The sequence below is a fragment of the Vipera berus genome (assembly GCF_964194415.1).
Source record: "Vipera berus genome assembly, chromosome: 3".
Classification (NCBI taxonomy): domain Eukaryota; kingdom Metazoa; phylum Chordata; class Lepidosauria; order Squamata; family Viperidae; genus Vipera; species Vipera berus.
This window is the reverse complement of record NC_138204.1, coordinates 156083531-156109486: the sequence shown is the minus strand read 5'-3', so window position 1 is coordinate 156109486 and position 25956 is coordinate 156083531. Positions and strand designations below refer to the sequence as shown.

Here is a 25956-nt window from a genome sequence, read left to right as displayed (position 1 = left end):
AAAGCATGTTCATGTATACAACTCACTTTGTTGTACAGTACAAGCTGCCAACAGCAGCTGATGGAGACAAATATATTAAATGGGAGAACATTTCATTACAATGAAACTAAAATTAAGTGGCAAAAGAACTTTTAGGGGATCTGGTATGCTCCTTAAATTATTTTTTTGGAATGGGCCCTAGACAAACAAATATTAACTACCTAGAAAATAATGTATCACCAAGTAAGCACAATAAATTCTTTATATTAGTAGCCATTAATAATTTGGCAATTGAAAATATAACAATGAGGTGGGCGCAGTTTCAGCATGACACATCCAGACCGTGGGCCGGCAGTTTGACACCCCTGCTGTAGAGTCTCCTGCTTAAGCAGGGGGCTGGACTAGAAGACCTCCAAGGTCCCCTCCAGCTCTATTCTGATTGATTGGTCGATATTTTCTTTCATTCCTCAGTTCACAGTTTCATCATCATTCATTAACTGAACACATCTCAAGTAAATTTTAGACTAGTGTCTGTCTCTCAATGGTTCCTCATCCCTCCTCTAAAACACTGCTATTATCATATTCCATTTCTGAATTGGTTCCAGTATCAAGAACGAATGGGATGCTGTACCCGGGCCTGAAACTTCTACTTTTCCCCTCTAAATCCATACATGTTAGAGCCCAGGATTTTTGAAGGACTATTGCATCTTTATGTACCTATTTAGTGCTCAAGGTATTCATTTGAGAGATAATGAAAATTAAAGCTTTTTCTGTGATGATACCCTATTTGGAAAATGTCTCACAGATTCTAAAGCCCCTTTTCAGTGGTTTAAGAAATGCATCCCATTTTTTTTGCTAGTTTTATTTTGATAAGTTTGTGATTGTATATGCTGTATTTCTAATTATTGATAGTTTGTTTTTATATTATACGGTATACATTTTAACTGATCTGTACATGACTATGCCGCTAGGTGCATAAGAACTATAATCCATTGGCCAATAATATCATTTATGTTTTTAAAATAGGTTATTGTTTAATTATTTAGCATACAAAGCTCTTGTTCTTTAATAATCCTACAGAATAAGAATCACTGCATCTGAGTTAAGTATGTGGAGAACTACATGCTATTTTTATAATGACTACTTATGTTCCTTCTATTGAATATATACTGTGAATGGAGCAGATATGTAATGTGCCAGCACTCATCTACATAAACTCTGTATGGCCTTTGTAGATTTGAAGGTGTTAAAAAGGCAGCAGTCTCATATATTTATCAATGTCTTCTCATGCTAATTAAGCATGAGAATACCATAATGCATGTCTGATGTGGTTCTTCAGAGCACCCTGTCCTTCCCACCACAATATCCCTCTAAAATATCCATCCATGCATCAAGCCACCCACCTTGGCAATATGCATTCAATTCATTTCAAGAAATTGAAATATTCAATTTTTGTATCAACTCTAACAAAGAATCATTATCCACCAATGTTATGCAGACAATACTGCCAACTTTTCTACTTCCCAAATGAGCATGACAATATCTCTGGGTTCTTGCATCATACTGCAGAGAGGTTACACTTCATTAACAAGGAAGGAAGGAAGGAAGGAAGGAAGGAAGGAAGGAAGGGAGGGAGGGAGGGAGGGAGGGAGGGAGGGAGGGAGGGAGGAAGTTAAAGTTATGGTATGTTCAGGGGGTTCCTTTGTGCAGTACATGACTCTTCTGGAAATTGATAATGTTGGATCAAGCAAATCAACTTGAATAAATATCTAAAAATTCTATTTTAAACATTATTGTCCTTTCAGAAAGCTCTGAAAATATGGTTTTGCACAGTGTCTGGAATCTGGTGGAGGTATGAACTTACAAGATGATTCTACTGTTTATAATGATTGAACATTCCACAGATTATATTTTATGGCTTTGGTTTTTTAAAATTATTTTATTTGTTTGGTTATTTATTGTATTTGTTTATTGTTTTCTTGTTGCTTGTGTAAACCAGTCACGAATGTGACCATGGACAGCTACGTAAACTGAATAAACTTTTTGCCCAACGTACAGAAGAGTTTTTACATTAGCACCCATAAAAGATTACTTATTTCCATGTCTCTTGAAGGAAATTGAATCAATAGCACATGTCCTTCTTCATTGCCCCTTTTATTTAAATTGGCGTAAAAATTTAATTACAGTCCTTTTAACAATCAGACACAGCAAAACAGATGCTGATCTTATTCCTTCCCTTCTAGCAAACACTTCAGAGATGATGTCTAAGAGAGTAGCTAAATTTTGCTCAATCACCATTTTTATTCACAACATAAATTTAGTTTAATCTGTTTAAAATCTCATGGTTCCTCAGGGCAATCATTTAAAACTCTCTAGTTATGATTTTATAAACTTAAGTGATAACTCTAAAAATATATCTATTGTGCCAGAGCTATCAATAAAATAATCTATTTTTAATGACAAATGTCATTAATATAATAGTTTCTATAATTTAATAGATTAGGTCTATGTGTGTAAGATTTATATCCTGTTTTATTTTTATAATACTTAATTCCTTTTTATAACTGTCTTAAAATTAAACTTAATTTTGAAAACTGACCAAAATTAAAGCTTAATTTCTTTAATAAATAAAAAATATTTTATTCATTTGATTGATTTGTATTAAATAAACAAATAGCCAGATATAATCTGACTCACCCTTCACAATTACAAAACAAATCCATAAAAAAACAGAAAGGAAAAAACTGATCAGTGCTTATACCATAATGTCTAATAATCAAGGAAAGAGCAGAAGATTAATAAAATATATTTAATGTATTTATTCAAGTTGGCCATTGTGATGATGGGGAAAAGTATCAGGGCAAAACTTAATAATGCAACTAATAAATTAACATTTATTTCAATTTGGGATTTTTCAAATGTTGGCTTGCTGAATTTGCAATGGGTTAATCCCACTCACTGGTTTCTAAAATTTATCTATAATTATTATATTTAGTGACATGTTACATTTTTATCTTGAATTTTATTATTTTTCAATATAGTTTACATAGTCCTACATTTGACCTACTTAGCAGTACTTGAGTCATTAAACTCTGCAAATAGGAAGAGTAACATAAGAGACTCTTGACTTTTATCTCACATAACCAAGAACAAATGTGATAAGCAATTATTCATAAAATGTCTCCCAGTGACTTCTTACATAATAATGTGATCTATTATTTTAATGTCTTCCAAGTTATGAGCCCTCAAATTATTTAAAATTTATTTACATGCCTCAGAAATACTTTGAGCTCTACAAACAGCAAAGCCATGTTAAAATATATTTGTAAACCAACTTTCATAATTAAATTTGGGTGAGTTCTATTTGTTCTCATTATTTATTTACTTGGCTGATTTACACACTGCCTTGACAAAATATCCCATGCGCTGAATATAGTTAGAACATTGTACAAAGAACTTGGAAAGAAACAGGAAACAGAAATAAAATAAGCTCTCCTCCAAGTTCACAGAATAGGACTCTTGTCATTTGCTTCTGAAAAGCAGACTTAAACTTCCTATGAGACTTCCGCAATTCCAGAGTGACTACATAATAAGCATTATTTTATTGACGACAATCCACATCCAGATAGGAACTATACATTTAATTATTAACACTGCAATCTTATATTTTTACTATAACTTCCACTGAGATCAGGGGACTTTCTACCAGATCAGCGAGAATATCAAATTGATGGAGATTATTATTTCTTTCTCTGCAGGGTACCTCTGTCAAATTAAATTAGGTGGGTGGTTCCAAGGGAGAGGGCCTTCCCAGTGTGCCAGATAGCTTACGAAATCCTCTCCCAAAGGAGGGATCCAAAACCTGGTGCCAACACTGTTATCTATCAGATAAATATTTCTCTAAAATAAATGTTTAATTTAAAGTTATAATATGATCAGCAAACTGCTGGGACAGAACCTTTTAGTTATTTTACAAATTGCCTTTCCAGTATTATAAATGTAGACACGTAAATCTCATCAATATTTGGGCAAATGTACAAAGAATTATTGTTGTACCAGTTCTTCAGCCTTAAAATATGGAAACTCTTTCAATATTTCCTGATAATTTCTTTTTAATGTTAACTGAGGGTAATACATAATTAATATATTTATGTCCAAGTGCTAAACTTGCTCTAAAGTCTAGATATGAAGTAAGACAGAAAATAAAATAATTTTCACATCTGACCTTACTGGTGGATTTGAGAAATGCTTTTTTTGAAAATGTTCACATTGTTAAAATGTTGAAGATTAAGTTAATTTACAGTGATGAAATATGTAAGTTTCAGCCATTACAAACATGCAGTTTAAAGTGTATATCAATTTATGAAAATGACTGCAATAAACACATTTGCAAATACTGTCTGACTTAAGTACTTAACACTCAAGTGGAAAGCAATGATTACTTTTGGCTGAATAAGCTAGGCTGACCAGCTTAAATGTGTCACTGGTTAATATGAGAAAAGCTCTTCGGTACAGCAACTGTAAATGCATTTTAAACTTCTCAGTACTGCACTGATTATTTCTTTAGCTTCCCACTGCATAATAAAAATCTGAAAATTCAAATCAGCTAACTCTCAAGGGGGAGAAAAGTCAGTAGAAAGGCACTGTGCTACTAACAACAAAAAATATAAACAAGCTGTTGGGGGAAAAATAATTCCCTGGAATTTAAGAGAATCTGAAAGAGCCTCATAAACAAAGAGAACTAAGCAATGAAAAATATTTTACAAATGCAATCACAGTACTGTTCTTTCAAATATTTACCCTGCTTCTAGTTGAAGAATAATTTGTTGTATTTAGCCAGAGTCAGACTCTAAGGATTGCAGTAATCCACAGAGATTAATTAGCCTAGGCGTTTTTTGAATACAATTTTTAAAAGCACAGGATCAAAACGGAAGAAGAAAAAGAATATGCATATATTTTACTGATGATTGTTACATAATCATTAAACATTAAATATTATCATTATTGAATCATGGAGAGCATCACATAGATTATTGTAAAACAGGCAATTCTATCCAACTAATTTGTGATAAGGACACTACTGCAAAATGCAGTATTTTTCAGTGAATTTTACTTTCCCCAAGTTTTATACCACCGTATATTTTGGACATGCTACTGCCATGTTAGCTGGTAAGTCCAGAAATGGTTCTCTCAAAACATTTGTTGGGCCTGCTCTGCTAAATATCCTAAATATATATTTTAAACTCAGATAAGTGAATAGATCTTACTTCAAAGTTACACTTCTATACATTCAATAAAGATATTTGACTCCCTATGAAAAGGTTGACAGTTTCAGATACGTTAAGACAGGGGTGTCAAACTGCCAGCCCGCAGGATGGACGCATCACAACAAAACCACGCCCACCCCATTGCCGGCAATGAGGAAAAAGCTCTGAGACGTCGCGCGACGTCACATGACGTCGCGAGTTTGACACCCCTGTGTTAAGAGCAGGAGGACAGAATTTCACTGACTAGTTCCCCATCCAAGCTTGGGCTTTATAAAGAGTCATTATGGGATGCAGTTTTGTGGAAAACTGTGAGCATGGATTCAGCATCTCTCTTTCCCTGACTTTGCCATAATGATTCCCATAGGAGTTTGAAAAAGATGTATGTTTTATTTCTATAAATTGCTGCTATCATGCCTATTTAGTGTAAGCAACTCTTCCATTATTTGTAAGTCAAAAAAAAGTATAACAAATCCTAAGATTTAACATCCATGCAACTTGCAGTGATAACAAAAAAGAAGAAACTCCAATTTTAATGCTCAGACATATTTGGCCACTTCATTATTTTCATATTATTGTAAAGACAATTTAACAAATTAAGAAGGAGGAGTTATCCAATGCAGCTTAATGTTCATTTTATAGCAAACAGGATTTTTAGCATCCCAAAATATATTTAAATATGAAAAAAATACTTTTTGATAACAGTGAATATCGATTATGAGGGGAAGCAGTGAATGTTTTAAATCTACTATTTTCAGACATTTGGACAAACCTATTTATGTCCAAAAATATTTTTGTCCATTAAATATGAAATTTACTAAACTCAAGTCTACTAAATTAAAAGTTTACTGTAATGATATCAGATTTTTCAAAAGCCTTGATGTAATTAAATCTAGTATGTGGTTTATGTACACAGAGAAATGGAGCTGCTCGTACAAAGTGCAATTCAGTGCCTAGAAAGTGGCTGAGAATAAATCAACAATGGTGAAGTTAATTACACACGTCTTTCCTACTCAGGGATTCTGGAATGGAGGATGCCAATCAGGTGAAACAGGTCTGAAGTCATAATCCTTTCCTTGTGGATCACTAGTGCAGGCATACTCCAGCAACAAAAATCTCCCCTAGTTTGCTATTTGAGTATAACAAATGTTAAGTGGAAATTGGCCACTGTAATAATACAGTTTTAAGGAACTGGGTCAAATCCAGACATTAGTCCTATTAGACATTCAATCCTTATGCACTGCCCTTTCCCCTCCATGATTTTGTACTAGTTATCATACTAAAGGGAGACAGTGTGAAGCAAGGAACCTGCTTTTAGCCATATATAGTAGTTCTAAATACAGCAATACCCTCAATCCAGATTGACTCCTCCATGAACTCAGCTCTACTATTCCTCTCACATAAGGCAAACTGGACACCAAATAAAATGCAGTTTAGGCAACCTTTAGTCAAACCTTAATCCTAATAGAACTACCCAACTTACTGCTCAATTGTTTCAATAGCTTTAAGCACAATTACACGCTAGCCTCAATTACTTCGCTGCCCTCATCGCGTCCGCAGATAATCGCCCGGCCGCCCTGTTTAGGGCGACTCGCTCCCTCCTTACTCAGGAAGTGAGAGAGAAGCCCTTGCAGGGGCGGGCCGAGGAGTTTAGTCATCATCTGATGGACAAAATCGCTCAGATCCGGGCCGGTTTGGACTCTAATTGGGCAGAGTCGGATGTGGAGGAATCAGACGGTCTTGAGCATGTTATCTGGACTGAGTTCGATCCTGTTTCCCCTGATGATGTGGACAGGATTATGGGGAGGCTCAGTTCCACCACCTGTTTATTGGACCCGTGTCCCTCTTGGCTGATTTATGTGGCTCGGGAGGAGACACGAAGCTGGTTCCAGGGAGTAATATCTGCCTCCTTGAGTGAGGGTGTCTTCCCCGCCGCTTTGAAGGAGGCGGTGGTGAGGCCCCTTCTCAAGAAGCCTGCCCTGGACCCAGCGATTTTAAACAACTATCGTCCTGTCTCCAACCTTCGCTTTTTGGCGAAGGTTGTGGAGAGCGTGGTGGCACATCAGCTTCCTCTCTTCCTGGAGGAAACTGATTATCTGGACCCATACCAATCAGGTTTCAGGCCCGGGTACAGCATGGAGACGGCATTGGTCACACTGGTGAATGATCTCTGGCGGGCTCGAGACAGGGGTTGCTCCTCTGTCCTAGTCCTATTAGATCTCTCAGCAGCTTTTGATACCATCGACCATGGTATCCTATTGTGGTGTCTCAGGGGGTTGGGAGTGGGAGGCACTGTTTTGCAGTGGTTCTCCTATCTCCTGGTCCGTTCGCAATCGTTGTTGACGGGAGGGCAGAGGTCTGCCCCGAGGCCTCTCGTTTGTGGAGTCCCTCAGGGGTCAGTTCTCTCTCCCTTCCTGTTCAACATCTATATGAAGCCGCTGGGTGAGATCATTTGTGGTTTCGGGGTGGGGTATCATCAGTACGCTGATGATACCCAACTTTTTCTTTCCATCCCGAAACAACCCAGTGATGCCCTCGCCGTGATGTCCCATTGCCTGGAGGCGGTCCAGGTCTGGATGGGGAGAAACAGGCTTCATCTCAATCCTGCCAAGACTGAGTGGCTGTGCATACCGGCATCTCGGACTAACCAGTCTATTCCACCTTTAATGATGGGGGGTGAGGTGTTACCCCCCGTCGATAGGGCTCGCAACTTGGGCGTCCTCCTGGACTCATGGCTCAGTTTTGAAGACCATATAGGAGCCGTGGCAAGGGGGGCCTTTGCCCAGGTTCACCTGGTGCGCCAGTTGCAGCCCTACCTGGACCGAGATGCCCTGCGCACAGTCACTCATGCGCTCGTGACCTCCCGATTGGACTACTGCAATGCTGTCTACATGGGGCTGCCCTTGGGGACCACCCGGAGGCTTCAGCTGGTGCAGAATGCAGCCACGTGGGTTGTGATGGGGGTTTCCCGATACTCCCATGTAACACCTCTGCTCCGTGAACTGCATTGGCTTCCAGTTGCCCTCCGGGTAAGATTCAAGGTGCTGGTGATGACCTATAAAGCCCTAAATGGCTTGGGTCCGGGATATCTGAGGGAACACCTGCTGCCGGCATCAAGCTCCCTTCGTCCTGTGCGCTCCCACAGGGAGGGTCTTCTCAGGGTACCGCCGGTAAAAGATTGCTGGCAGACAATACCCAGGGGGAGGGCCTTCTCTGTGGGTGTGCCTGCCCTTTGGAATCAGCTGCCTGTAGAGCTTAGGACTGCCCCTGACCTTCGTTCATTCCGCCAGGACCTGAAGACCTGGCTCTTTGAGCTCTCTGGCCTGGTCTGAGCATATTAATTGGGATTTTAACTGTTTTTAACTGGGGTTTTATTGCAAGGTTTATATAATTCTTTTTAATTGATTTTAAGTTTTGTAATTGTTGTATCTGTTTTTTAAAATACCTTGTGAACCGCCCTGAGTCCTACGGGAGAAGGGCGGTATATAAATTGAATAAATAAATAAATAAATAAATTTAGCAACTATTCACAGCTACAATGGTGCTGAAGAAGTAACTTTATGATCCATCCTTGCATTTACAACTTTCACAAGTCTGTAAGGCAAAGGAAATCTGAAGTAAGATAAGCAAAGTCATCGTTTCACTTAGTGGCTGCTTACCAATTGAGTTGCCAGTCCCAACTGGGATTGCTAAACGAGGATTACCTGTAGTGTATCCTTGAATCAATCCATGGCCAAAAATCATTTTACCACCTTAAAAAGCTGATGAAATTCTGTTCATCCTATCAGGTCTTTTTATTTATTTATTTATTTTTAAAAAAACATAAATAACACTAAAGAGCCTTTAATACGTACAGGTCATCTTTGACTAACAACAGTTCATTTAGTGACTGTTTGAAGTTACATCACTGAAAAAAGTAACTTATGACCATTTTTCACATGTCCACTGCAACATCCCCGTGGTCACATGATCAAAATTCAGACAGTTGGCAACTCATATTTATGACGGTTGCAGCATCCTGGGATCATGTGATCAGCTGTTGAGACCGTCTGACAAGCAAAGTCAATGGATAAACCAGGTTCACTTAACAACCATGTTACTAAGTTAACAACTGCAATGCTTAACTTAACAACTGTGGCAAGAAAAGTCGTAAAATGCGGTAAGACTCACTTAACAAATATCTCATTTAGCAACATAAATTTTGGGCTCAATCGTGGTCATAGGTTGAGGACTACCTGTATAAAGTTTTAGAAGAAAGAAAACAAAATGATGACTTGTGAATTAAAATGTAGTTGCCTACAGATACTTACATGGGGATGGCTCATGTATTCCTTCCTCAGAACTATCCTCAGGACCCTCTTCACCTATTCCAGAGGTAATTGAATCTTCTTGAGCAGAAGCAGAACTTGGTGTACTTGGTGCACTGACAGATCCAGAATCACCATCCTCACTATTGGAACCATATCTATCATGCTGAACTATTGATCCGCCTTCACTGCAGCTTCGGCGCTCTTTCCTGTGGACTCGTGAATGAAGCACCATTTGGTGATATGTGCGGAAGATCTTGCCACACTCAAAGCACTCAGTGGACTTGTTCTGTGATGCCCTTCTGCTTTGACGTGAGGACGGTCTGTATTCTAGGTCAACTTGACCAAAGAGGCAGTTATCCCCTGCTTGTCCATTATTGCTTTTCTCTGAACGGCCACCAGTGCAGTTCTTCTTCTTTGGATTACTGGAAGAGTGGGATGAATCTTGCTCTTGCTTGCGTTTCTCTTGACTAACAAGAATATATTCCCTTTTATCCCTGTCATATGTGACATCAGCATCTGCCAGAACTTCATCCCATCCTAAATACTTAACATACTCAGAAGGCTCTGCAACTTTCCCTTTGGTAGCCAAGTGCCAAGCTTGGTAACTGTTCACTGGATCCAGCTCAGCTACTCTTTTACCTGACTGGCCCTTTGAAACACCGTCTATCCATACAGACGGCCTCAAGTTTAGATATTGGAAGAAAAACTGTTTTGCTATTGATGGATCCAAATCTCCATCTATTAGTCTTTCACCTCTGTGATCACTGCAAATTCCTTGAGACTTACAGTGTACAGAATTATGTGCTTTTAGGCTCTCCATATTTGTAAACAGGTTTCCACACTTGGTACAAACTTCATAGAGGGATAATCCAGTCACAATAGTCTCTTCTTGGATAACATCATTGATAGTGGCCATGGGCTCTAAATCACTTTTTGGCTTATTTTTACTCCCAGCTTTTGGCCCATGAGATTTCATGTGGTTTTTAAGGAACCAGGGCTCTTTAAATTTCCGGCCACAAATGTGGCATCCATGGTCAAACGACCCTCGATGCTTCTTCATGTGAGCTTTGAGGAACCATGTTTGACTAAAGGCTTGTCCACAGACTTCACAAGGAAATTCTCCAGCATTGGACTCAGGCTTGCAGTTCTCAGTGTAGGCTTCCCCGTTTGGAATTTGAGTTGTAATATGATCTCTCTCTATGTGGTTTAAAAGGGTCTCCTGTCTTAGGGTCATGTAATTACACAGCCTACATTTGAAAGGCTTGTGGACTTGATGTATGTGTTGCTCCAATTCTTTCTTCCCTTCGAATTTGTTTTTACAGAAGTTGCACTGAACAGTACATAATTTAACATCATCGGCCAATGCCTCTTTTCTGCTGCTTCTGAGCAAGATCTTGCTATCCTCGGTGGCAACTGTTCCATTCAATATTTTGTTGCAAGCAGAAGTGCTTTTGGTAGGGCTGGTGCAACCATCAAAGCCTTCAAAGACTCTCATCTCATTAAGCTGTGCCTCTCCTACCGTCTCCACATCATTCCTCTGGCTTATAGTGCCTGTTCTGTGACCCCGAATATGGATCTTTAAGTTACCCTTTTGGGAAGCTCTGTGATCACAATAAGGGCACTTATAGGGCTTCTCCCCTGTGTGCTTCCTCATGTGTTGTGACAGTGAGCTCTGGAAGGGAAAACTCTTGCCACATATGCAGCAGCTGTGTAACATGGATTTGTCTGCATCCACATCATTCTTATTCATCCTGTGAGGACTGGAGGCTCTTCGTAATTCCATGTTTGTACCTACACTACAATCCATCTGTATTCCAACAACATCAGTTAACAGGTAAAAGCCCTACCCCAAAGTGGAAAATTATGTTGAAATTTCTATTGGGAATGCTTCTCACCAAGCCTCTATCTCTTCATTCCTATATTCAAATTGCTTCTCAGCTTGACAGCATTCTGGATTATAAGCATTCATTGATGCTTCTGAGTCAAACAGCAAACAAAACCTGCAACCAAAACAAAAGCACAACACATCATTACTAAATGCAAAAGCATTTCATTTAAAACACATTCACAACATTCTTCTTTGTTTCTTCCCTTGTGACAGGCCTCTGTTAAGATTTTCTTTTCATCTAAATCAAACTCTTGGTACATAATGTATTAAATTTAACTTGGATGATATTATAACTTGTAAAACCCAGTAGGATATTTCATAAGCTCAGTAAGATAATATAAACAAACCTATGAAATAGTAGTTTCAGTTACTGGGATACAGAGTATGCATGTAATTGGTATGTGCTAAAAATAAGAACATCAATCTCACAAACAGTTAAATTTGTCTTTCCAAACCAAAAAATAGTGTGCATGTAGCTTCAACTTAATAAGCCCTTTCTTGAAGTAACTGTAATATTTTAAGTCTGTGGTTTTATACACATGTATAATTTCATGAAAAACAGCCAACATTTTGTTTGTCTAGAGATAAAGAATTTCTGTAGGACCCAGTAGACTATCCTTGTTAAAAATGTTTTCTTAAACATGCAGACATACAGAAAAGGATGCATCTTATTTTAGTTAAATAAAATTCCTATAAACAAGCCCATTAAATAAACAACTACTATTTTTTCTTAATTCATTTCTAATATCCTTGTTAATACAAATGTATAGGAATGTGCACACAATCTTGCTACATTAAAATTAATAGAAAACTTCATTTTTACATGTTAAAGGAGGAACGTTTGATATTTTCTGTAGTATCTATTCAAACTTAGATGCTGTTCTTTCTGCCCTGCAAATAAATGGTAGATACATGCATATATAACCTCTTTTACATACAGAAGAAACCATTTCTACTTGTTTATTACTTAATGTTTAATGGAAAGATTTTTTTTTTTAAATCCACCTTGCTTTTTAAGAAAAAATAATAATCCTGTCTCTCTGTTGGTGAAGATGCATCTTATTTGCAAACCATGCGCTCCAATAGTATAACATTTGTATACCCATTACTTCAAAAGGAGAGTTCACATTTCTGCTTTGAAATATCTAGATTCCTGCCCCTTTCCTCTCAGAAAGCATGTACCACAGGATGAATTTTATATAAAACATCTCCCCAAAGCGATTATTCCTGAAGTATATTAACCAATTTATATAAGAGTATGGTAGATTTAAAACTTTTTAAGACTAGGAATAGAGTTCCGTTCTGTGAATCAGTAATTGGAAATGTGTTCTGGTCTGTGGCCGTAATTTAAAACAAACCTTTATTAGGGCCTTCAGGTTACAGAACGCAACAGTAAAAGTTATAAACATGTAATTATTATTTTAAAAACATATACAATGCAATAGAAGTATAATGGCACATGGGCATTTGAAAAGAATTCATGATCTGTAAGGTTGAATACTAGGTTTAAACTGGTTGGAAACTCAGTATCCTAGTTACATTGCTTAAGATGACTCCTGGCATTTTGAAACCCTAATGGACAGATGCTTTCCAAAGAGAGACCTAAGGACTTGAGTTTGGAATTAGCTTTTGTGTGGAGCCAGACCTATTAAGTGTAAAGGTAAAGGTTCCCCCGCACATGCGTGCTAGTTGTTTCTGACTCTAGGGGCCAGTACTCATCTCCGTTTCAAAGCCGAAGAGCCAGCACTTGTCCGAGGACGTCTCCGTGGTCATGTGGCCAGCATGACTAGACGCCAAAGGCGCACGGAACGCTGTTACCTTCCCACCGTAGAGGTCCCTATTTTTCTACTTGCATTTTTACATGCTCTCGAAGTGCTAGGTTGGCAGAAGCTGGGACGAGTAACAGGTGATCACTCTGTTACGCGGCACTCGGGATTCGACCTGCCAAACTGTCGACCTTCTGATCGACAAGCTCAGCGCCTAACCCACTGAGCCACCACGTCCCATAAACACACACACACACACACACACACACACACATACATATGTCCCTTAAGAAAATAAGCTTTCATTTCTTTAACAGCAGTTTACCTAGTAATTAAAACTCTTCAGATAAGAAATGATGCAAAGAGGTTTGTACAAGGAAACATGTTTAAAAAAGAATATTCAGTTCCTATCTTTCAAGGATAACACAACTGTTCTGCAACAGCATAGCATTTAGGACATTAGGGTAGCAAGACGAATGGGGAGGGGAAAACCGCCTGTCTTTAAATAGTAAGCTCATCCTTGACTTTTACAGCAAATCCCAGCAGGATACGTCCTTCAAAGTGAATATTGGCATTAGGGAAAAGTTAGCATGATTTTGCCTATTTTTTTTTAACTGCAGGTGAAAAAGACACTTGCACAATAATGCTCTGCAACATTTCAGGATCAGCTCCAGAATCCAGTCTGAGCTAAGTCAATTTATTTCTGACTCTGCATTTTCATTTGAATTGATGCAGTTTTGCAAATCTTATAGGTGGCCTATTTTTCAAGGGCTGGGAACTTTGGCCTCATCCTGTCTGCAGGTTCCTAGTCTCAATAAATGCTAAAGCAGTAGTTTGTTTTATTTTGGGCAAAGGGGTGTCTGCTATGTTTTTTGTGTTCTGGAAGGCATTATTTTCAGATTTCCAACTGTTAGCACTGCAGATATACTCTGGGATTCTTTGCCCACATCATTTGTTTTCTCTCCCTCCCTCTCCAGAGTTAATGATGGTATTAAAAATGGGCTCCAAAATTCCTGAGAAAATAATTAGAGGCTTCTGAAACAGCTCTATCAATAATAACCCTTCATGGAGAGACACACCTATAAGGATATATTAAGCAAATACAGATCTTGCCAGTGAGAAATAGAGAAGAGAAAATTCACAGGACAGAAAACAAGGGAAAGTGTGGAGCAAAAATGTGAACCCATTTTAAAAGGAATTTTACTAAAAGGTTCATTCTTGCATGGTTTTTCAAGATATATAGAGAAACATAGCACTGTCACCCACTCAGTACATATTTTGTGCTTCAGTATACTGGTCATGTTTGTCTTCACAGAGACAAAGAAATGTATTCTATGGGTTACACTGTAGCACTATAAGGCATGAATTAAAATACATCATTAACATCCTGATCCAGCTTATCTTACTACCAAAACAAAGAAACTATTATTTGAGCAAATGGGAGGGGGAAAGAGCAAGCCCATCACAATAATGAAGAGCTCCTTGCCCTAAAAACTGTTCTGTTACAAGATCAACAATTATAAGCTTATATTCTACAGATTTGGATCCCAAATGGCTGTATGAAGTGATGCATTCTCTAATGGGAGAGTAAGTACCATTGATGACTAGGCCTTGGGGCTTCTGCTGTTCTCAGACCAATCAATAATCCATTATGTCCAAACTACATTTCTACTCCAATATAAAAAATAAAAGGGCAGCCAGTCTTAGCAGTTAACCCATGGACTATAAAACAACAGTAATAAATAATAATAACACCCACCACGTAAGCTACATGAAATCTGAAGACTGAAAAAAATATTTACGTGTATAATATTTAAAAAGCTACTCACACCACCATTTTTACTATATTCCTTCTTCTCTTGAATCTTTTATACATATACAAACTACACACACACACACACACACACTGCACACAAACATGTACTCATAGCTCTCTGATTAGATGCAATGCTACATTCATAACCTCTTATTATACATTCAGAACAAAGGAAAAACACAACCCATCTTCAATAGGTAAAATATAATTATGATATTCTTTCAAGTGCATTGTTTTTGTGCACAAGGAAAAAGCTTAATTCATTTTTCATGAATCATGATTTTTATTACTATAACTAAGGGTCCCAAAGGATGGAAATGGCCTGGGCCTTTTGGATTTCCAAGACAGCCTGAGAATTTTATTAGGGATATTTTAATATATATCTTAGAATGATGGTGAGATTGCTTGATATACTGACATTAAATCTGGCTGGAATACATATTTGGCTATATTTAGGAGAGGCTCCTGGAAATTTATGGACTAAATCTGGAAACAACCCACTATAAATCTGAGGTAAGATAATGCTGAACTTCAGCAGGTACAAGTAGCTTTAATAAAGTTTGAGGTATATTGTATTATTTTCCAACCAACTTAATTGAAATAGTTCTACGTAGATACCTAACAAGAAATTATCAGTATATCCTAAATACATTACAATACAAATACATTGTTACAAATATTATTCCTCGTGTTCAGCAATTAATAACTCCATAAAAACAATACGCATCATTATCATTCATCTCTGATATAACAAAGAACAACCTCTCCAACCTGATATTGTCGCAGAATTTTGCAAGGTATAGTCATGTCACACATCATAATGGTACTAGGTTTAACAACCACTTTAAAATAATTATATCTAACAGCTATGCACGCCACAAAATACGGTTATAAAAATCTGTTACTTTCCAACTGTATTTGCTATGGAATCTAAAGCTCAGTATGATGAACTGTAAAATTATACAGAGAGAAGCCTTCCTTAAATTTTCCAGGCCTCAGATAATTAAAAATTAAAGCAATCTCTTTTAATTAAGCATACTAACTATTGACTAGTAACACAGTTTAGTGTCTTTGTTTGGCATCCTTATATCAGCAAGTGCACAATTATGTTGAGATTTCTCAACCAATTTCAACAACATCCACATCTACAGCAAAAAAAATAAATCAGGATTCAACATTCTCTGTGGGTGCGCCTGCCCTCTGGAATCAGCTCCCTGTTGAGCTCCGGATGGCTCCTGACCTTCGCTCTTTCCACCGCGACCTGAAGACTTGGCTATTTGAACTTGCCGGCCTGGACTGAGGGACTGGGATTTTAGATTTTAAATTTTAAATTTTACATTTTAGAACGGGTTTTATTGTTTAGGGCTACTTGGTTTAATTTATTTTAATTTTTTTTATATTATGTGTTGTATATAGTGTTTTAATTGCCCTGTACACTGCCCCGAGTCCTTCGGGAGAGGGGCGGTATATAAATCCAAATAATAAATAAATAATAAATATTTAGGAGAAACTAAATATATGCAGAACAAGAGACCATGTAGATTCATCTATATCAGTTCAAACACTATATATCTCATTTATCATCAAGGAATTAGAAATGCAGACAGGCTATAAAAGACAACCACGAGTTGATAAGAATTAATGATATTTACATAGGTGTATAATATTGGGCCAAGATATTAAATAAGCCCACTCTTTAAAGATTAAGAAAATGCTTATTTTGACCTTGGATGCATTATATTTTTTACCTTTGTTTCAGGGTTTTGTTTTAGCACTACAGTTCAGCAACATTTGGGGCCACAAAATTCTTTCTCAATGAAAAACATTTTAATTCCCCTCTTCAGTCAAAATGAGTTCCCTTTCTGTCTTAAAATTTACAAATAGTAAGACAATTCCCATTATAAGGTTCATTAAACGAAAAGGAATCAGGAAGAAAAAACACAAAACCCCCATTTTTTCCATATACAACCCAGTTCCATTGTTCTCTGATCTAGAAATCAGAGGAAACCTTTCCTTATTTAACTGTTGTAAAGCCAGGACTTGCCATGATGTTCTCCTTGGGAAACAGTTGGAGACCAGAACATACTGCTTCTCACCAAGAGTCCCACGGTAACATATATGCACGCATATAGATGTAACTGGACAAGCACACAATTTACCATAGTAAACAGAGTGAATGAGGTTTTTTCCTATAAAAAAGGATAAAATCATTTGAATAGGAACTGTTCTATCTATACAACAAATAACTTGTAAAACCCAAGATGATTATTTTGAATTTTCAAAGCTGCCATGCTTTGGAATAGTGGAATCACGATCTCTAGAGAAGAGAAATCAAACTTCAGCTGGCTTATTTCTGTGGAAAGTGGTGAATTATGTCCACGGAATTTCAATATTACACATTCATACTGCAGAAGGACAAAAATAAAAGCTCTGATTATTTTTTATCAATAATGTTCTCAAAATATTTTTCCTCCACATAAGATTTTCTTTATGCTAGGAAGTAACAACAAATGTCAGTACTAACCTTTCTCTTCTCTCCAAATTTCAATACAAAGATATCCTTACACTGTCCTTGCCAGCTAGAAATAGGAGTGATTTATTTTTTCTAGAAATCAATTCTTGAAAAACAACACAGGTGATCCAGGCAAGGTTATTTATTCCAAGTCTATGACACCTAGGAGTCTGTATCTATTTGTGCTATCTTACCAGCATAAGCCTTTCATAGAGCAATATGAACAGAAGGGCACAAAAAATTAATAATACAACTCTAGACTAGCCCAAGGCTGCATTCTTAAATGTTTCACTTTTATTAAACTTACCAAAGAAACTATCAATATTCACAAAAGCACTAACATGAAATAACTAGGTTTACACTTTTGTTGCCATTCCCAGTTCTTGCTAAAGCTGCTGTCATAAACTGGTTTTAAATCATCCAATCATAAAACATTTTAAATGGAAAGCCAACATTCTTAGGTAAGAAACTGATGCTTACTTTATCATCCAAATTTATCATATCAACTTTAACAGAGCTAAGGAAATAATAAAATATATTCCTATAGGCTTATACTTGACATGAACGTTAGAGGTGTCAATTTAAAAATGAACTGAGCTCAAAAGCAATGGAAACAGTAAAATATTCAATTTATTTGTTTAAGAAAATGAATCATTCTGAATCATACTAAGAAATTACTATACAGTAATTGACATTCCAGATCTCCTTTCGGCAGACTTCAAAGGTAAGGGAGAAAATTAAACCCTAAATAGGAAAGAGCATTGTTTCTGAGGCAATACAGCACAAACAGTCAAAATTGACATCATTTGCGTAATGATGCAATTGACATTGTATGTCATTTGTCTACATTTACATCATTTGCGTAAAGATATAATTCAATCAAATAAGTGTACATTTGGATTTAATGGAACCCCCTGCCATCAAATGATCTGTTAAACTGAGCTTTTATTGTAGTTAAAATGCCTGCAATAGTGTGGGACGTAACCTCAAAAGGTCTTTTATTCCTTTTGTGACACCCAAAAGACATGATGCGTTACCCCTTGCTAGCTAAAACCAAGAATTCTGAGTTTAGCTCACACAAATATATAGACCCCATACAGCTAGCTATCATGACCACATATTTTATTGTGATAAGAAAGAAAGGAAAGGTGTAGCATAGCAATAAAGACAGGGAAGGCAATAAAGTGCTTTTGAAATATTTTAGATCAGTTCTTATCAGTTCAGTCAGCACACCTCTAGCAAGTTTTTATAAAAGTTGTAATAGGCTAGGTGTGGATTACCTGCCACATCAGAGCCACATATAGCCCTAAAGCAGGCATGTCAAACTTGCGACGTATCACAACTTTTTCCCCATTGCCGGCAATGGGGAGGGCGCGGTTTTATCGTGATGCATCCAGCCTGTCGGCCAGCAGTTTGACATGCCTGCCCTAAAGGCTGTTTTCCAATACCCTCAGTGTCTCTGAACTCCTGAAAACTGATCGCATGATCTCTGGCTCTACTGAGTTGGGAAAGCCTAAAGAAATCACACAGGATAAGCTAACAAACCAACAAAATCCCTTAACTATCTTCAGATAATTCTGGCCATTTTTCATCACTGCAGCCCCCTAAATATTATTAATATGTCTCCAGCCATCCAAATCTTATTCACCTGTGCATAATACTGTCAGTGCCCTTTTCAAAACAGGTTGTTTTCTTATATCATTTCAAATGCAATCCAACAATATAAAGGTAGTCCTTGATGCATGACCATAATTGAGCCGAAAATTTCCATTGCTAAGCAAGACAGTTAAGTTGGGTTTTACCTCATTTTATGACCTTTCTTGCCACAGTTGTTAAGTGAATCACTGCAGTTGTTAATTAGTATCACGGTTATCAAGTGAATCTGCCTTCCCCATTGACTTTGCTTGTCAGAAATTCGCAAAAAGGGAGTACATGGCCTGGGACATTACAACCATCATAAATATGGTCAGTTGCTAAGGTCCTGAATTTGGATCACGTGACTATGGAGATGCTGCAACCATCACAATTGGTCATAAATCACTTTTTTCAGTGTCTTTGTAACTTTGATCACTAAACAAACTGTTGTTAAGTCAAGGACTACCTGTACACACAGGAAATATTTTCCAGATATAAATCAACTTGATGCTTTAAATGGGTATTATGCATTTTCAGTGGCAATACAGGATGTCTCTATAATTTAAGTAGATATTAACCACTAACAACATTATGAAAACCTCATCTTGTTTCGACTTCAGAAACTGAAAAGGTTGCATCCAATTGTCTTCAATATATGAATGGGGAAAAAAGATAATTTAATTCTTATCAACCCAAAATAATCCTGTTGGATCATTCTTACTACTGTTATTACAGTAACTTTCCCAGGCAAATATATTCAATCCTATGCATATTTACTCAGGAATAAGTATGGCTGACTTAACTGAGTCTTGTTTTGGAGAAAAAAATATACAACAAGGTGGTCAACATTACTTTTCTTCCTCCCCGACTTTTTCGTCCTAAAATTCTTTTAATTCTTATCCAGCCCAGCCCCCCACAAAACGCTATAATGATAGGAAGCAGACATGAGGTAAAGCTTTATTTTTATTTCCAAAAACATCACATTAGTGGTGAGAAAATAAAAAAATACTGAAAGGTTGCAGCCCAACATTTTGAGTCAAAATGAAAAAAATACAGGAAAAAAAGGCAAAGTGGGGTAATAAAAAATATCCCAGTGATAAGGAAGGTGATAAAGAGCCACCTCCCCATTTGCAATTTACTTATCATGGCAGCCATTTTGTGAACAGGCAAATCCCCACAATAGCAGCCATTTTAAAAAAATCTTAATATTCAAAATGCCTGCAGCAGTCCACAAAGTTGTATGAGATTATAGCTATACATTATAACATGGATGAATCAGTCACACATAGTTTAAATGGCAGACTATTTAGGGATCCAATGTACATCAGTTTGAATCACTTTATGGAAAAAAAGAGGAAAATATAAGGTTTAAAATGAGCTGACTGTGGCAGTAAGAAATGCAGATGTCATAACAGAGTTCATTTGCATGTGATAAACAACTCTGGAACCTCTTCATTAGAGGTATTTCTTTTAATTACATACACACATACACACACAAACATTCATACATATATATCTATATATATATATATATAAAATAAAAAATACCACATAACTAATATGCTGAAGAATAAAGATCTAAACTAAATCCAAACTAAATATATACTTATTTAATCTAAAACTAAATATATACTTATAATTAATCCAAACTAAATATATACTTAAAAGCACAGTGCAATGTTAACTTAGTGAAGTTTTATTTTAACAGTAGCTTTCTAACTGTTTTTCATTGCTTTTCAATGTCTTGAATCTCCACAGAGCTAGGGAACAAATTTAACCATGTTTGCTTAGTAATGGGAATTTTGAACACCAATTCTAAATAATGAAAAAGCTCATAGTGAGAATAAATGTTTAATATTTCTGTTTAAATCTCTGGAAAACTCACAACAGGATTTTAAGATGAAAACAAAGGTGGGATCAGCATGATTATTATCTTAACTCACTCTTAGCATAAATACACTGGAAACTGGATTCCTCCAGGATCCCACTTTCTCTAACTTAGGTAATGTAATATACTGTACTGTAACCCAGTTGCACTGGGAGTATAATTCCCAGAAATCTCAGCCTTGTTAAATTTGGAAAGCTGTAGTCCAAATACAACTAAACAATACTATGTTGGGGTAAAATGCTATGAATTGTAAGAGTTTAAGGAGACCAATTCATTTTGACCAATATTAATCTTTTTTTCTTCCTCTTTTGACAAGAATCAACATTACAAAAAGTCTGTATAAGAACCAACCGAAAGGACATAAAGGATGCAACAGCTTTTTATAACAAGAAAGGGCCTACAGGTAGTATATATGAATGATACTAATTTCAAAATTTTTCTAACAGGAATTCTTGTATGTGTCCCAATGTCTTAAAACCAGACAGATTTAAGAAGGAATTCTCTATTGCTAAAATGTCTTGAAATGATGTGTATCTAAAGATATCATTTACACATTCCTCTAATCTGCTCTATGTATATGTGTATACATTTATAAATGTGCATGTGTGTGTGTGTTTGTGTCAATCATTTTGTAGGTCAATAAGAAGTTATGTTTATAGGGCAGTTAGGCTTACATCATTTTCACAGAAAGTTTATAAGATATTTTGCCTGGATCAAATCACCAACTATATAGTATGAGGCAACACATTATGCAATATTCATAAGAAAGAAGGGAAGTTCACATCAAAAGGCCCAAGTTTTAAAGAAAAGCTAGTGTCTGATTCATAATGTACAGCATGGGAAAAGCATGCTACAGAAAGTGGATGTGACTAGTTTTGTTTTGTTAAAACTTTACCCATCTACCTACGCAACTCAGCCATGTAATCTCAAAGGCTGGACTGTTATTTCAGCCAGTGTGATTTAATCTTGCAGAGACATCCAGCTGCACCAAAAAGCTCCCTCGTTCTTAAATGTTTAATAACCCCTTGATCTCTTCCTTCAACCAGGTGGCTTTAAAACAAAAAATACAAGATAAACTTATAGAAGGCAAGGCATTCTGTGTTTCTTAAACACTATCACCGCTTTGCTGTAATCTTATTGTTATCAATAATGCTTTGTTCCACTGCTTTTAGATATAATAACCTTAAAACATTATAAGTCATTTTGTATGCAATTTTAGGTAGGAGAGAATTGTATATAATCCCCATTCTGCAAGTGTGCAAATTCTCTATACATCTGAGCCATTCCACTTTGATTGCCTTAGCTTATACTTTCAAATACTCACACACACACACCGCCACCCCAAACTCTCCCTTCCTCTCTCCTTCATTCCTTCCCTCTCTCCCACCCGCTCTCTCTCCCTCCTCTGGCCAACTGTTACAACCCTGGCCTTTTATTATCTTCTAAAAGCTTGATTATATTTGCAGGCCAGCCTTCAAAATGCAAATCTCAGGTAACATAAAACAAAGTCTTTTATCAAAGACTGAAACACAAATCTCAGGGAATCTATGCAGAGCCCTCAAGATGTTTATTCAAAACAAGCCTTATAGATTTTCATAGTGCATTCATCTTTGAATGTTACCTTGATGTTTCTAAAGTCTAACATAATGAATAGCTGAAAACATAGCACTAATATTTGCAAATATGTTTGTAAAATTTGAAATCCATTGTATAACTTAGTTTGCTATTTGCCTAGTCGCTTTTAAAAATATCAGTTGTTTCTCTGAGTATGTATCTGCCACACCCAGCACAGGTGTCTGCAGAACTGTGAGCTAATACATTGTTTTGTAAAATGGAGGGTAATTTTCCTTCTTATCTTTCTTCTCTTCTTCTTCAAGTTGAATAAATTAGTATTCTAGTATCTAGAATTCCTGTGCTAGCATTCATTCTTAAACAATTTTAAGAACCTTGCCTCAGGCAGTTTAACACAGAAAAATGAAACTAAATACTTGATTAATTAGAAGACTTATTTTCTAGGAAAGCTTCAAGCCCAAATCTCAACAAATGTATACATTTGGCAGTTTTTATACTGAATTACAGTTTTTCCAAAGAATTTATGCATAATGTGCACACACGTTTGGCTTCATAATTTAAGAAAACACCAAAATTGTTATAGTGATTTCCTTGTAATAGCAGTGGATTACACTATCTAAATAATAATAGTAATACCTAATTCTAAAGCTGTAACTAATTTCCTATTTATAGAAGAAATAATGAACTTGTGCATATCACTGAATGGAAATATGTTTTGCTTTCCATGTATCTTCTGTTTAAACAGTTACAGTGAGAAAAACTATGATTCAAATCATAACTTTTCAATAAAAGATTCAAAGGAGAATTTATCTTTTGCTTGCTTTTTCTTTTCTTTTCACACTTTCAAACTTACATGAAGGCAGATATTATAGCTCTCTCAACAATCTAGTTAAAATAACCCAGAGCCTAGCACAATGTGTGAATCTACACTCTCTATATTACTCCTACCAAACATTTCCAAAATTCTATTATTTCTAAACAGTAACATGGATTAATTGAACAACGGAAGTAGAGTCAAAGTACAATTACAATATTCACATTTCTGTGACAGGTTTTGCAGATTTCACTTGCAAAAATTTTTTAAAAGATAAAAGTTTTCTGTACTTCTGAAGTAAAGCACAGTCCTAATAAACCATGGGCACAATGTGTTCCTGCCAAGTGAAAATAATTTTACGTATTCCTAAAAGAAACTATATCATTTTTTTAAAAAATCATCAAAGCCTACAGCTGCAAGTTGGAAAGCCTACAGCTGGAAATTACAAAACTGTAATTTCCATGCCTGACACTCATATTTTTTTATGACTGCAAATGAAGATTCAGGTCAGACCAGCTAAAGAATATCTAGGAAATTTATGGCACAGGCACGTGCACATGCACACACAGAGACACAAATATACAGTAAATGCTGCCATTGCCTGGACAGTTCCCAAAATATTTAACAAAACCAGCTAACTGTGGAATAACAGAAATAACTGAATTACAAGCCTAAGATATTTACTGCATGGAGGTTAATATAAATAGGAGAGCCAGTTTTTTGTAGTATTTAAAGGCACTAGGTTAGAAACCAGAAGGCTGAATTCTAATCCTACCTTAAGCACAAAACCAGCTGGGAGATATGAGGCCAATTACACTCTCAATCTTAGGAAGAAGACAATGGCAAGCCATTTCTGAAAATTTTGCCTAGGAAACTGCAGGCAGTCACTAGGATTCAAAAAGTAATATGAAGGCATCAAAACAAATAAACAAATCCACCACTGTAATAGGATTTGCTTTTATGTACCTAGTAAGAGATTGTGCATTATGACATGGATTATACCTGATTTTGATGACAGTGCCAAAACCAGAAATTATCCATGTGATTATCTGTTATTACAGGTGAAGTCTGCGGTATTTCATCTTCTGAACTTGCAGTGGACTAAGAGCAATTCTGAGTTACAGACCAACCACATCTGGAGTTTTCCAAATTGGGCAAAGCTGCTACAAATATTCTATTGGAAAAGTTTCATGAGACAGCAATTGAAGGGCTTCTTTGGGTTAAATATTATTCTTTAAAAAGGGGTCAGCATCATTTCAGCTTGTGATATTGCAAAAAATAATTTGTCAAAATGAGTCATGAAGGATCTTGATTAAATTGACTAGATTAATGATGGCACATGAAGATGCACTAAGTACCTGTATTATTGTTTAGTTGAATTATACTTATAATTAGTTAATAAGAAGCCAAAGACAATTTCTCTTTTATCCCAAAAACATATATTCAAAATCTACCTAGCTTTATATCCACTTTTTAAAAACTCTTTGTATTTTTCCTTTCCTTTCCAGTGTGCATTTTTTGCCTTAATAGATTTGTGTTAGTTTTCCCAACCTGTTGCAGAAAATAGTGAAGAATTGTTGCATTCGGAAATGTTCTAATTATTATTGCTACCATTGTTCTCTGCTGGGCAAATGCCTATGGGGAGAAAGTATTTGCACAATAAAATTGAAAAAAGCCACCATAAACAATGAATGATATGCCTAACACAATACATTTTTTGCAGAAAGATTGTCCACTATGATAAATGACTCACAAATATAGTAAGAAAGTTTATTTCTCAGTAACTCCATGTTTTTTTAAACCCTCTAGTTTTACCATGTTCCTTACTTTCGGAAAGGAATTCTAAAGTAGGGTAAATGTGCCTATTAAAGTTATTAACTTTTATTTTTCTACTCACATCTGTAAAAGTCAAGATCAGAAAGAAGCTTTAGCCAAATTCTATTCTGGGGAAACAAAAGATAAAACCGTTTTAAACATGAGATCTCTTCCAAGCATAATTGGTCCCCCTTGAAGTAAATATAATAGAAAAAGATACAATTTATTACTTTGAAAAAAAGTAATCTTACTTTAGCCACTTAGCAACTATCAAGGTAACCTCATCACCACTCTGCTAGAAACAGTTTTTTTTGGAAGCGGCCACAATGATATTTTGGTGGCTCTCTTGTATCTAAGCCAGCAGAAAGCTACCTCAGTTGAAAACCTTCAGGACAACACATTCCTATCAGTTATATCAACCTGATGCTGGAAATACTAATTATTAAATGGAATATCAACAAAATATTAATTAATAAAACCAAAGTCCAAAATATTAAAGGGAAGAAATAGCTGTGAAGCCTGGTGAAAGTATCAAATCATCATGCTCTTAACTGTCTTGGGTCAGCAGACCTAGCATTATCCATAAATAAAGAACCAAATCAAAAATGGTCAAAGTATCCCATGTTTCTCAGAAGATTGGAAAAATGAAAACTGTAAAGAAAGTTGAAAAAGAGCCCAATGGGAAAAACTGGAATTT

General features: G+C 36.3%; 1 protein-coding gene across 1 annotated transcript in view; it reads right to left on the bottom strand.

Annotated features, from left to right (window-relative positions):
- ZNF516 (zinc finger protein 516) overlaps positions 1–25956 on the bottom strand; it is a 117569-nt gene that overhangs the window by 56853 nt on the left and 34760 nt on the right. Inside the window, exon 2 of the mRNA XM_081325125.1 lies at positions 9554–11553. Within this exon, the coding sequence (XP_081181251.1) occupies positions 9554–11360 (1807 nt within the window). The 5' untranslated portion in view covers positions 11361–11553. The remainder of the gene's footprint in view (positions 1–9553; positions 11554–25956) is intronic.